At 45.5% G+C, this 14701-nt stretch overlaps 1 protein-coding gene and 1 pseudogene across 1 annotated transcript; one reads left to right on the top strand and one right to left on the bottom strand.

Annotated features, from left to right (window-relative positions):
• Positions 1–5799: 5799 nt before the first annotated feature.
• Positions 5800–7277, top strand: LOC147455353 (BURP domain-containing protein 3-like). Its single transcript, XM_086515238.1, has one exon. The coding sequence runs from the start codon at positions 6121–6123 to the stop codon at positions 7195–7197; it is 1077 nt and encodes a 358-aa protein (XP_086371364.1). The 5' UTR covers positions 5800–6120; the 3' UTR covers positions 7198–7277.
• Positions 7278–11742: 4465 nt separating this feature from the next.
• On the bottom strand, positions 11743–12779 carry LOC147455352 (BURP domain-containing protein 3-like; annotated as a pseudogene).
• Positions 12780–14701: the final 1922 nt, after the last annotated feature.

The raw sequence follows: 14701 nt of genomic DNA, 5'->3' as shown, positions 1-14701 counted from the left end.
TTTTGAGTTATCATTCGCCGACTGCGTACATACCTAAAAAGCAATTTCCGTTTTTTGTTTTTTATTTTTCTGCTTATTGAAAACGATTTTGCAGAAACTACCCGCGTGAGAGACCGGAATTGATGTGTTCTACAACTTTGCAGAAGAAACTACCCGCGATGGGGATTGGAATCGATGTGGTCTATAACTTTGCAGAAGAAAGTTTCTCTAAATTCTGCACCAATTTTGGGTTATCGTCTCGGACTGCAAATATGTTTGAAAATCAAAATTTTACTTTTTGCTTTTGATTTTTCTCATAATTGAAAACTTCTCAATTATATTTTTCTTCATCAATCATATATTTGTTACTGACGTAACTTTGCTGCAGAAGCCGGTTACACATCGTTCCGATTCAGTCGAGCCGTTGATGATCGTCCAAATTCTATCGAGCTACTGTTGGTACATGATCTTTTGTTATATGATATACTTGTTCATTGATTCTCGTATAATTATTCTTTTAGAGATATAGTTTACGTCGTTTTATTGATAATTTCTCATTGATACCATAGTGATTTTGATGGTACCATGATGATGTTTTGTTAATACTTTGGTCATGGTGATTTTCGTTGATACCATGATGATATGTCATTGATACCATGGTTATTCTCGGTGGTGCCATGATGATATTTCGTTGATACCATGGTTATTCTCATTGATTCCATGATGATATTTCGTTGATTCCATGGTGATTTTTATTGATACCATGATGATGTTTTGTTGATACCATGGTTATTCTCGGTGATACCATGATGTTGTTTCGTTGATACCATGGTTATTCTCGGTGATGCCATGATGATATTTCGTTGATACCATGGTTATTCTCGGTGATGCCATGATGTTGTTTCGTTGATACAATGATTATTCTCGGTGATATCATGATGCTTTTCGTTGATACCATGATCATTTATTCATTTTTATTGACATAATGATGATATTTTGTTAATACTTTGATGGTATTCATTGATCACTACATTGATAAATGTTGTTTTATGTAGTATATACACATATCATTTGTATCACGTAATCACACATTTTGTACTTTTACGTTTATACTTTATGTACCATATGTTGTCGTGCGTATATATGTCGTTAAAAGAGTGGCGTCGCGAACCATCTCTTATGGCATTGTGAACGTAATTATTTCATTAACGATGCTAATAATTTTCATGACATGTTTTTTTTGGAGTCTATGATCTATGTAGGATTGATCAAAGAATTGATTTTATGAAGACAAACTTGGTGACAATAAAAGATTTATGAAGATATGTTTGGTGATGCCATATTGATGACAACATGAAGACATGTTTGGTGATGCGATATTGATGACAAGCTACACAGCAGATTCACGGAGACACTTTTGATTACAAGCTAATCGATAGCTTTTACACCTCTTTATTGAACCTTTGTATTCATTATTGTATTTGATAGGAGTAATGTAACTCCTCATAAAACATTCATTGTAAAAGGAGTGATGTAGCTCCTCGTAAACATTTGTATATTCAATGATTTTTATAATATAACGGTGGGTGTATATAGAGCTGTGGGTTTTTTCCTTGATCCCCCAAGGGTTTTTTCATCCACAGTTAGGGACCCTTATTTGAGCGGGGGTGTTGCGCTTATATGTGAAGCTACTCAATATATGGCTTCTCTATATATGGCACCCAGGTCCCCTCTATATATACATCATCTCATGTGTGTATTCTACATACTTTGGGGTTCTACTTCTGTGTTCTCTCCTTCTCTCTCAACATATTTGTGGCGTCATGGTTTTCTAAAATGTATTGTACATGATGTAAATATTCTTTTGAGTCTCAATAAAACAATTGTAAGTATAGAGAATGCTCAGGCTCATGCGCAAAAATGTGATCTATGTAGTCGCCTATATTGCACCTCAGCTATGTCTTTGCATATTTTATCCAAATCACATGCATCATGTATAGAAAGTGATGGATTCTGAAGTGTAGTGCTTTGAAATTCTTTGAGGAATCATAGTGACAAATTTGGTGATTTTTGGTAACCGTTTGCCCCAATCCCCATCGAAAATGGCTTTTTATATAGGTAAAAATGGATCAAAAACTAGTTAAATTTGGTCTAGATAGGCAAATTTTTGACACATCCGCTCACATGCCGTGGACAAAAAAAAAAGGACGGGGGAGGGGGTGCTTTCTGAAGTGAAAAAACTAAGAATTTGTTATTCTAAGAGAGGCACCCAAGAGGATTCATGGTGGTGTGTGTGTGCACGATGTTTCTCTTCTTCCCCGCCTTTGAATTACACCTTTCTCTTATCAATTTGATTTTTAGGGATCATCTTGGGTGCTCTCTCATTGGTGTTTTTTCCATGGTTATAGTGTTTTGGTGTAGAAGATAGAGGCATTTTCCACATAGTCTACGGGGGTGTGTGTGTGTGTGTGTGTGTGTGTGTGTGTGTGTGTGTGTGTGTGTGTGTGTGCCATTGGGGTTGAGTGTGTAAGAAAGAGTGAGAGAGATTTTGGAATCGAGTTGAGTGTGAGAGGATATGAGTATGTGTGTTTGTTGGCTCAACTTTACCTTCACATTGGATTGGTTAGCATTGCTAGCATGCAAACACCAAGAAATATGAGTGCCTCTATAGTCTTGCACGGATCACACGTCAGAAGGAAGGACTATGACACTGCCGAAAACATATGTGGTAAACACCTTTAGAAATTTATGAAAAACCCTTCAAGCATGGAACACACTAAAAATTAGGATAAACAGAGGACATCATGATGAAGCCTCTCTCGTGGAGATGTCCATAGAGTATCCATACGCAAAAAACAGATGAGAGATGAAAGAGTTATAGCCACTCAAACATAGGGGTACACTCTTTCTTGCTAAAAAATGAGCTCTCTGGAAGTTGTGCAGGTGTTGCAGCTATTAAAAAGGGGGCCCTCTTATCTTTTATTTCCCCCAAATATTCTCTCCCTACTCAGCCGACAAGGCTTCATTTGTAGGCAACTTTTAATTGGCTCAATTTTGGCCTTTTTTGGGTGAAAATTGAGGTGTCTGGTGATCCTTTGACCAAGGCATGGGGTGGGGGGCAAGTGGCCGGTGGACCGAAAGGGATGTCTAGGCGCCTGTCCAATAAATGTGCACTCACAAAATGCACCATTTCTCTCCCATCAAGCCCACTAGCCCATGAAGCCCACCAAGGCAAGCTTCTCTCCAATTGATACAAGCTATAGGGGGTCCTCCTTTGGCCTATATACCCCCCATTCTCCCCTTTGTCCTTCTCATGTGGGATTATCCGCATGACACATGGCAACCCCCTCCCCAAGGCTTCCAAAATCCCCATTTCCCCACTAGTTTCCAGTCTCTCTCCCAAGCAGGATGACTTCTTGAACAACTTTCCTCAAGGCATAACTTGCTGCTCCCGTCTCACTGGATGATGCACTGCAACACACGGCTCAGAGCCCATCCTCTCGGCTATCTCCAAAAACTTACAATTTCAGCATTTCTAATCTTAGACCCTCAAGTTGGCCCAATTGCTTTTGTCGCATGCACTTGCCATCACTTTCTAAGTTGAGACAGTCCACTTCAGATGCTCATAACTCATGATGTACATGTTCGATTCACGAACTATAAAGCAGGGCTGGAAATATTTATTAAAAACCATGTTTCGGGGACTCAAACAATCCCAAACATCAACACCCAAGTTTGGAAAAATCACACCTTTGTACATGAATTTGTACAGGGCCACTTCCAAAACATGAAGGGCTATCAACACATATATGCATGAGGCTAGTGGGAAATGACTTAAAGACTTTATGCTCATCCAGAAAATGCCCGATAGTTTTTGATGTGATCCCAAGACTCATCGTCACCGACTCTCTACACGCATCTTGTTGCGTTGGTGAGAGCTTGTAATCCCAACAAGTTGCCTCTTGATTTGAGTGAATAAGGACCTATTTGGGTGAGTTTACTCTACCATTTGGGTGTGCGAGTATCCATTCCAAGCTGCAGGCAACCTATGCTATGGAGGTGAAACGCTTTCAACCCTCCTTGTCAACGCCTCTTGAAGTAGTGCACATCGTGCCCGAGGACAAACACTGCGTAGAGATGAAAAGAAAAGTGAGTAGGCACCTCCAAGTGGTGAGACAAGGCACGGTAGTATGTCACGTAACATAGAAGGGAATGCTCTCTTATGCCCAGTCCTCTATGCAAAAGGGTGCTCATGCCACTAAGTCTCTTGGCCGGGGACCAAATTGCTGCAAAGTGAGTGAGCTTATTGAAGAAAGGGCCTCCACCTGACATCAAGACAAGCCACTATGCCCAACACGGTGCACATGTGCCCACTCCTAGAAGGACTCTACCACCACTGACCTAGACTCTAGACCCACATGTTGAAAGATTGTGAAGGCGCCTCGCCCGATGAAACAACTCTTCCGGCAGAGAGTGTATGTCCGCTAGAGAGGGTGTAGGAACATGGGGTGTTGGTGCCTGCTCTGGTGGATGTGGGCTATTGTGGGGGAGTCCTCTACTGAGGGGGTGCTCGCTATTGGGGGGTCACCACCTCCATGTTCTGCCTGAAGTTGAAACATGGTGTCTGCATTGAAAAAGAAAACTGTCACAATCAGTATCATGAAATGCAGAAGTGTGCAAGAAAATTCTAATAGGTAAATAAGGTAGCTCTTACACTGTTAAGATATGGAAATTGAATATCGATCCTAAACCCTAAACCATAATTTGGCTTTTCAATTGTTTATAAAAAAGATTCATTGGGTGCTAGTAGGCTAGTAGGCTAGTAGTTAGCTATAGAAAAAGAAAAAATATAGAATCTTGGAGGATTCTGTCTCGTTTGCTCCAACCACGTGGACGGAGTCACGAGAAGGAAATCAAGTGCGTCTCTCTCTCTCTCTCTCTCTCTCTCTCTCTCTCTCTCTCACACACACACACACACACACACACACACACACACACACACACAAACACACACACACACACACATATTGCGCATGTAGGTCTCTGTTGTTTTCGTCGACCCTTGCCTTGAAATCTCATCATGGTTGTCATCACCACAATTGCCTTTGCTCCTATTCGACTGCTTCTCTGGCATGGAACCTCCAGGCCTACATATGCTCTGAGATTGCATGTGTAGGGGGCTCCTAGAGGTGTGTGTGTGTGTGTTTTTTGGGAAGTGATGAGGGGGGGGGGACACTTACATAGTAGTCTTGTAGGTGGGATGGCAGTGCAAGGAGGAAGGAGCGGGGACATCAGGAGCATTGAGATGGGGGTTTAGCTGGACAAGAAGGCAAGAATCTTTGGAGGTATCAACATATTTTATTTAAAGAGTAGCCAGTAGAAGCCTACGATTTTGATTATGTAGGCGTCACGATTTTGATCATTGGGTGCTAATATGCACAAAGCCAAAGCGAAGGGACTATGGAAGATAAGTTAGCCCTAGAATGATGGGCGAATTATGCATGCGCATGTCCTCGTGATCCTAAGGGTGTTCACACACATGACTATTGGGTAAAAGAATAGATGGGGGGGGCCGACAGTGCTCGAAAAAAACTTTTTTCCAAAAACTTGGCAAACCTACATATGTGACACAACATAGGTAAATTGACAAAATTTGAAGGTTGTCACACCAAATTACACTAAATTTTTCAAAATTTTGAAGGTTTTCTCACTTTCAAATATAAAATTTAGAGGTAAATTTCAAAATTTGTAGGCGGGATTACGTTTTTTTTCGAGCATTGGATGGGGGGTGTTGAGACTGGTTAGTAAGCTTTGGTACTCGTGAGAAGCCAGCGGGCCCACGGAGATGTCCTGAATGTGGGGATTTTTCCAGAGGATATTCAGGCGGAGCCTCGGAAGAGGGTCCTGTCTCACTCACTCACACTCTCTCTCTCTCTATCTGTATTTTAGCACCGAGGAAGCCAAACATCTCCAACGAGGCAACTAAGCTGGCCTCGACAGAATCGACCGGAGGAGGAAGAATCTTTGTCGTCTGTGGCACTCCATAGTATATATCTTTGTCGTCTGTGGCACTCCATAGTATATATACCTTAGGAGCTTTAGCTTCAGTTGATCAAATTAATTAGTGCATACAGAATTGAAATGGCGGCCTCCACCTGGCAACGTCAGCGTGCCCTGCTCATGCGCCTGTCATTCGCTGCCGCGTTAGTGCAGGCAGCAATATTATTATTCGCGGCACTCGCAGCGGCACAAGCACGTGATCCACCCGGCATACTTCTGTCTCCGGGCCTAGCGGCGCTCAAGTCCCCTCTCTCCGCAGACCAGGTGGCTACCTACACGCAGCAGCTCGCCTCCTCCGGCCGCTTCACCAACACTGATGAGTTCTGCGGTCAGGCCCACATCCAGTGCGGCGCCACGGCCTCCTCCCTCGCCTTCAACAGCTGCACGCGCATGTCCAGGCGTCGCAGGCTGCTGGACGACACCATCCTTCAATGCCGTAACAAGCATGCGGCGGAAGCCGTGACCACCCTGGAGCTTTTCTTCACCCGCTTCAGCGACATGCAGCCCGGCAATACGATCACAGTATCCGAGCCCGAGTTGCTAGGGTCGCGCCTCTCCACCTCTAGGTCCTTCCTGCCCAAGCCCATCTCCGACCTCCTCCCCATGTCCGTCAACAAGCTGCCCAGCGTGCTCAGCACGCTGGACATCGCGCCTACCTCCGACATGGCCACCGCCATGGCCACCAACCTGCAAATGTGCACGGACAAGGATCCCAAGGGCTTCAATGATCGCACCTGCTCGTTTTCCCTGGAGGACCTCACCTCGTTCGTTACCAGCAGGCTGGGCACAAGCACTCCCAAGGCCATGGAGTTCTTCTACGACGCCACCATCGTGGACCAGCCGCTCACCATCCTGAGCCTAGACCTGGTCAGCCCCGCTGGCACCAAGCAGTACTCCTGCCACACCATGTCCTTCGCCTTCACGGCGCAGTACTGCCACAACCTGCCTAGCACCAACATCTACAAGATGTCGGCCAGTGTCACCGACAAGACGTCAGGCAAGACCACCACCTACGACAACCTGGGCGTTTCCTGCCATCTCGACACCAGCGGCTTCAGTCCCAACCACCCGGCCATGCTCAAGCTCAACATAAAGCCCGGCCAGGGCGAGGTCTGTCACCTCCTTGTCAACGCTGTCGTCTACGCCACGCCCTCCTAAGCTAGCTCATAATTATATAATTATGAAATTATATGTAAAGTCAAGGCTATAGACATTTTTACTTTACTCTTTTTGTCATCTAGCATCGAATTACCTCCATCTTGTTCTAGATGTAAGCACTGAAGCACTCACAAATGGATTGGGGAAGGAAGTCGGTTGCTGGTTGCACGCAAACAGGCAACCACTGAAGTATGTGAACTCTCTCTCTCTCTCTCTCTCTCTCTCTCTCTCTCACACACACACACACACACACACACACACATTTCTTGTTGCTTACCAACTTTATAGTCATAGCTCTCTTTTGCATTATGCCTAATGTAGGCAGAGCAATGAGCAACGACTCACGATGTATGCATTGAGACGGTGCCAGAGGTGAGGGTAATGGAGGAAAGACCATTCAATATTCGTGCACAAGAGAGCACATAGGAGGGAATGGGAGAAAAGAATGATATGAGAAGCAAAGCTTAGTTTTCAAAAATGAGATTTTGGTGTATTGGATAAGGTGGATGAGGTGTGGCACAATAAATTATTGGGGGTATGTGAAAGGTCAATGTTTTTTGGAGAAGGGTGGCCCAGCTGTGCATGGTCAAGTCTGGAATGAGATGTCTGGCCACTCCTGGCGTGTTAGCCATGATATCATGCTTTCACGCAAACCCAATTTCTAGTGTTATGACATCAACATGCAGCCAGAGTCAATACATAATACATTGACTCGGCTTGTGGGTGTTTTGGTAGCCTCTCGCTGGTGTGCATGTGGACGTGGTCCACCAATATGCAGCATGCCAGGCTCACGGATCAGAGCTTGCATGTATATAAGGCCGCCTGCTCCGCAGCTACTCGCAGCCAACCATCCACCATCTCCCCCTATAGAGCTTGTCGTGTTCGACCTTGTCTCCATTAACTAATTGATCTGCAATGTCATTCAGCATTCGGGCCAATCCTGCTTATAGGGCGCCGTTCTTTTTCTGCAGATAGTCCTAGTCAGGAGGACGGGCCTGAGCTGTGCCACTCATGGCTTCTCATCAGTGAGATGAATTGGATCTTTCTCTCTCTATATATTTATAAAAAAACTCTCTGAAGGAGCCCGCGTCGGCGCGGGCTTCTACAGAGAGTTTTTTTTTATATTGAGAGAGAGAGAGAGAGAGAGAGAGGAGTGCATGAGAGAGAAACATAGCGTGATACCTCTACTTTTGTTTTTGTCTACAATACAAAAGGTTAAAAATGGCGATGAGAGAGAAACGCAGTGTGATCTCTCTAAATCCTTTGTTTGCAAACTCTCTGCAGGAGTCCATGCCAGTGCGGGCTCCTTCATGGATTTTTTATGTATATATATATATATATATATGTATATGTGTGTGTGTGTGTGTGTGTGTGTGTGTGAGTGATAGAGAGAGAGAGAGAGAGAGAGAGAGAGAGTAACTGGCGGCACTGACTCCAAGACTCTGTGTGTGTGAGTGTGTGTGCGTGAGAGAGAGAGAGAGAGAGAGAGAGAGAGAGAGAGAGAGAGAGTAATTGGCGGCACTGACTCCAAGACTATGTGTGTGTGAGTGTGAGAGAGAGAGAGAGAGAGAGAGGAGCACGCATAACTGGCATCGTCCGAGGCTTCTGCACCTCCTGCAACCCTTGCAAACACTACCATGAGATGAAGCCAGGACGCCAAGGAGGCTAGTTGGGTAGCCTACAAGCGAGCATCAAGTTTTCATGCATGCCACCAGCCTCTCGTGCAACTGACTACCCACCAGTAGAGTGGAGTCAAGTTTTCTGCTTTGCCGGTAGTGGTTTTGTATATTCTGCATCTGCTTCTAGTACAGTAAGTGTGTGATTTGCTAATGCAAAATACAATGGGAAATTGAGGTCCGCATTCACTAGTTGAGCATGTATGTCTCCCACTTTGTCACTCGGAACCTTTGAGTCACTTCATGAAACAATTAAGATAATCAAGATACACTTTCAATCACTTTGAATATATATGCAAAATGTATCACTATTAAGATATGCTATAATCTGAGTACTTTTACTCGCTGTTGTGGAGCTTTCCATTGAAGAGGGTGTAGGTGAAGGGGTTGCTAGAAATCGAGTCATGTGGGTGCACAACGGCAACCCAATGACATTGGATGCGGGAAAGAAGCCTATCAAGTTCGTTGGCTGCAAAATGAGACATTCTGAGCCAACACTGCATGCACAACGTTCTGAGCCGATATTGCATACACAATGTGTGAGAAAATGTGTTCGTGCTATTGTCTTTTTCAGTAATTTAAGCTTGAGAGTAAAGGCTATGAGTGTGTAGTTGTGGAAGATGAGCCGGTGATTGCTCTGTCTTTAAAAAAAAAAAAAAAAAAACCTGTCCGCGCAGACTCTTCCAGAGAGTTTTCTTTAGAGAGAGAGAGAGAAGCTCAATGAGAGATAGAGAGATAGACCAACTTCATTCTATAAGCAGTGTTCTGGAAAAATCATTTTCACAAACATACAAAAATCCCTCCAAGACAAATCTGAACCGGAAATTTTACAATACTAGCCAATATTTTTGCAAAATTACACTATGTTCCATGTATTTTAAGCGGAATTTTCTCCTTCTTACCCTCCCCTCAACCGGTTACTTTGATTTTGCAACAACTAAAGGCTAAATTGAGGCACACTTTTCCCGAACACTGGTGCAATCCTTGCTTTCATGCAATGACTTTGGATTTACCTCGGCCTCATCTTTAGCCTTCATGTCGGCAATACCCGTGTGATCGACATCACCTCCGTAGCCCTTGCCCATATTGAAGCCCTCGTTAATAAGAGTCCCCTCTTGCGGCTCGCCTTGAAAATTCAAAAAGAGGATTTTGAAAATTCTCAGAGTGAGTCCACGTCAACGCGGGCTCATTTACCTGGTCACTAATGAAAATGAGTACGATTGACCTTCTAGCCTTAATTAGTCTGACTCCAACATGCTTCTAGCCCAACCTCGTCGCTACATGCACTGGTGAAGTGAAGGAATCAATGGTCGAGGTTTAATCAACCACTAATCAAATCTAGTCTTGCAAAAATATTAGGCCTCTCTTGGCATCAAGAATGCCCTTCAACCCCTGGACGTCCCACCTCAAGGCACTCTGCCTTAACCATCTAGGCTAGCAGGCATCACTATGCATGCGGCAAGGTCGTATGTATAAAAGTATTTAAAAGTCTTGCCTCCCCTGTTGCGGCGATCCACCGTCCCGGATCCTGCCCCTCTTGCAGATTGAGGTGCAGTTGTTGATCCCTTTACTCCACTGCGTATCACTAATAGACAAGTCTTGCCAAACCAAATCCAATGAATAGGGACATTCATATTAGCCTTTCCTAGCCAACATTGTTGTGTCAAAGTTGTTCGTTTGTAACAGCCAACAACCCAGTCACCCTTGGAGGGGGGTACCCTACGGGGTGCTCAAGCAGGTGCACACTGGGATTTCACTTTGTTCAAATTTTGCAAGATAGAGAAAAACCTAATAGGGGTGGGACAACTCCACAAGGTAGTGGAGAGGTTGCATCATGAGGACAACGGACATGTTAAAGGAAGCTTCAAGAGTGGAGCCTACTTATTGCATATAATGGGATCACAATCTTGTAAGAGTCTCATGCGAGGGAGGGAAAGATGTTGAAGCCCTTTAGGCATGGCAGATTATCCTACGGTCAAGAAGGTAGAGATACTAACGATGGTGAATCTGTTGATCAAATGACCGTGGATGCTACTGCATCCAACTCATTGTACCTTTTGATCACACACATTGCATGTGTGCTTGTGTCGCTATTACTGGTCGAGGGCCTCTTTTGTAGAATATCAAAACCTTCCTTTGGCATTCACAACAAATGTGGCACTCTTCCATTTTTTCAAGCTGGGCCATTGACGACTAAGTGTATTGGCATATGGAACGATGCGGCAATCACCTTGGGCAAGTTTTTAGGGTTTAAGTTCTATATGTATCTTGTTGGGTTTTGCTCGTTTTTATGATTGCTCGAAAAGCTTTTCTCGGAGTTTGAAATTCCCCTTAAGTCATCGACCTCCCAAAAGGGAGGCTCTTGTGAGATCAAGACTCCAAGCCACCCATGTTTTCCTCTCCTCAATTCCACAATCAAGGATCATGTACGATTGATCCCTTCTAGGCGGGGCATGTCATTTAATGAGAGGGTAGCTTGTGGATCTATCTTCAAATCTTGCAAGTGTTTCTTGGAGCTCATCTTGAGAGACCTTTGGCATACAATTAATTAATTTGGAAATATGTCGAGAGGGTGCAAAGGATATCGTTCATTGTTATCACACACCTAATTATGCACACAAGGATTGAGAAGAAATCTTTGGAGCATTTCCACTAAGGACAACGATGCGCTTATTTTGTAGTATCTCAAAATAAGTGAGAAAGACTTGGCAAAAGACCTTCCTTCCCCAATCCATTTGTGAGTGCTTCAGTGCTTACATCTAGAACAACATGGAGGTAATTCGATGCTAGATGACAAAAAGAGTAAAGTAAAAATGTCTATAGCCTTGACTTTACATATAATTTCATAATTATATAATTATGAGCTGGCTTAGGAGGGCGCGGCGTAGACGACAGCGTTGACAAGGAGGTGACAGACCTCGCCCTCGCCGGGCTTTCTGTTGAGCTTGCGCATGGCCGGGTGGTTGGGACTGAAGCCGCTGGTGTCGAGATGGCAGGAAACGCCCAGGTTGTCGTAGGTGGTGGTCTTGCCTGACGTCTTGTCGGTGACATTGGCCGACATCTTGTAGATGTTGGTGCTAGGCAGGTTGTGGCAGTACTGCGCCGTGAAGGCGAAGGACATGGTGTGGCAGGAGTACTGCTTGGTGCCAGCGGGGCTGACCAGGTCCAGGCTCAGGATGGTGAGCGGCTGGTCCACGATGGTGGCGTCGTAGAAGAACTCCATGGCCTTGGGAGTGCTTGTGCCCACCCTGCTGGTAACGAAGGAGGTGAGGTCCTCCAGGGAAAACGAGCAGGTGCGATCATTGAAGCCCTTGGGATCCTTGTCCGTGCACATTTGCAGGTTGGTGGCAATGGCGGTGGCCATGTCGGAGGTAGGCGCGATGTCCAGTGTGCTGAGCACGCTGGGCAGCTTGTTGACGGACATGGGGAGGAGGTCGGAGATGGGCTTGGGCAGGAAGGACCTAGAGGTGGAGAGGCGCGACCCTAGCAACTCGGGCTCGGAGACTGTGATCGTATTGCGGGCTGCATGTCGCTGAAGCGGGTGAAGAAAAGCTCCAGGGTGGTCACGGCTTCCGCCGCATGCTTGTTACGGCATTGAAGGATGGTGTCGTCCAGCAGCCTTCGACGCCTGGACATGCGCGTGCAGCTGTTGAAGGCGAGGGAGGAGGCCGTGGCGCCGCACTGGATGTGGGCCTGACCGCAGAACTCATCAGTGTTGGTGAAGCGGCCGGAGGAGGCGAGCTGCTGCGTGTAGTTAGCCACCTGGTCTGCGGAGAGAGGGGACTTGAGCGCCGCTAGGCCCGGAGACAGAAGCATGCCGGGTGGATCACGTGCTTGTGCCGCTGCGAGTGCCGCGAATAATAATATTGCTGCCTGCACTAACGCGGCAGCGAATGATAGGTGCATGAGCAGGGCACGCTGACGTTGCCCGGTGGAGGCCGCCAGCGGACACACACACACACACACACAGAGAGAGAGAGAGAGAGAGAGAGAGACAGGACCCTCCTCCGAGGCTCCGCCTGAATATCCTCTGGAAAAATCCCCACATTCAGGACATCTCCGTGGGCCCGCTGGCTTCTCACGAGTACCAAAGCTTACTAACCAGTCTCAACACCCCCATCCAATGCTCGAAAAAAAACGTAATCCCACCTACAAATTTTGAAATTTACCTCTAAATTTTATTATTGAAAGTGAGAAAACCTTCAAAATTTTGAAAATTTTAGTGTAATTTGGTGTGACAACCTTCAAATTTTGTCAATTTACCTCTGTTGTGTCACATATGTAGGTTTGCCAAGTTTTTGGAAGAAAGGTTTTTTCGAGCACTGTCGGTCCCCCCGATCTATTCTTTTACCCAATAGTCATGTGTGTGAACACCCTTAGGATAACGAGGGCATGCGCATGCATAATTCGCCCATCATTCTAGGGCTAACTTATCTTCCATAGTCCCTTCGCTTTGGCTTTGTGCATATTAGCACCCAATGATCAAAATCGTGACGCCTACATAATCAAAATCGTAGGCTTTTACTGGCTACTCTTTAAATAAAATATGTTGATACCTCCAAAGATTCTTGCCTTCTTGTCCAGCTAAACCCCCATCTCACCGCTCCTGATGTCCCCGCTCCTTCCTCCTTGCACTGCCATCCCACCTACAAGACTACTATGTAAGCGTCCCACCCCTCTCATCACTTCCCAAAAAACACACACACACACATCTCTAGGAGCCCCCTACACATGCAATCTCAGAGCATATGTAGGCCTGGAGGTTCCATGCCAGAGAACCAGTCGAATAGGAGCAAAGGCAATTGTGGTGATGACAACCATGATGAGATTTCAAGGCAAGGGTCGATGACAACAACAGAGACCTACATGCGCAATGTGTGTGTGTGTGTGTGTGTGTGTGTGTGTGTGTGAAAGAGAGAGAGAGAGAGAGAGAGAGAGAGAGAGAGAGAGAGAGAGAGAGAGAGAGAGAGAGAGAGAGAGAGACGCACTTGATTTCCTTCTCGTGACTCCGTCCACGTGGTCGGAGCAAACGAGACAGAATCCTCCAAGATTCTATATTTTTTCTTTTTCTATAGCTAACTACTAGCCTACTAGCACCCAATGAATCTTTTTTATAAACAATTGAAAAGCCAAATTTATGGTTTAGGGTTTAGGATCGATATTCAATTTCCATATCTTAACAGTGTAAGAGCTACCTTATTTACCTATTAGAATTTTCTTGCACACTTTTGCATTTCATGATACTGATTGTGACAGTTTTCTTTTTCAATGCAGACACCATGTTTCAACTTCTGTCAGAACATGGAGGTGGTGACCCCCCAATAGCCATCACCCCCTCAGTAGAGGACTCCCCCACAATAGCCCACATCCACCAGAGCAGGCACCAACACCCCATGTTCCTACACCCTCTCTAGCGGACATACACTCTCTGGCGGAAGAGTTGTTTCATCGGGCGAGGCGCCTTCACAATCTTTCGACATGTGGGTCCAGAGTCTAGGTCAGTGGTGGTAGAGTCCTTCTAGGAGTGGGCACGTGTGCACCGTGTTGGGCATAGAGGCTTGTCTTGGTGTCAGTTGAAGGCCCTTTCTTCAATAAGCTCACTCACTTTGCAGCAATTTGGTCCCCGGCCAAGAGCCTTAGTGGCATGAGCACCCTTTTGCATAGAGGACTGGGCATAAGAGAGCATGCCCTTCTATGTTACGTGACATACTACCGTGCCTTGTCTCACCACTTGGAGGTGCCTACTCACTTTTCTTTTCATCTCTACGCAGTGTTTGTCCTCGGGCACGATGTGGACTACTTTAACAGGCGTTGACAAGGAGGGTTGA

The sequence above is a fragment of the Adiantum capillus-veneris genome, chromosome 6, assembly GCF_014529385.1.
Source record: "Adiantum capillus-veneris isolate H3 chromosome 6, ASM1452938v2, whole genome shotgun sequence".
Classification (NCBI taxonomy): Eukaryota; Viridiplantae; Streptophyta; class Polypodiopsida; order Polypodiales; family Pteridaceae; genus Adiantum; species Adiantum capillus-veneris.
Note: the sequence above shows the minus strand (reverse complement) of the source record. Positions and strands in the feature narration are given on the sequence as shown.

What these genes read in the sequence shown, in the direction of transcription:
- LOC147455353 (XM_086515238.1), top strand. Translation starts at nt 6,121, where the DNA reads ATGGCGGCCTCCACCTGGCAACGTCAGCGTGCCCTGCTCATGCGCCTG.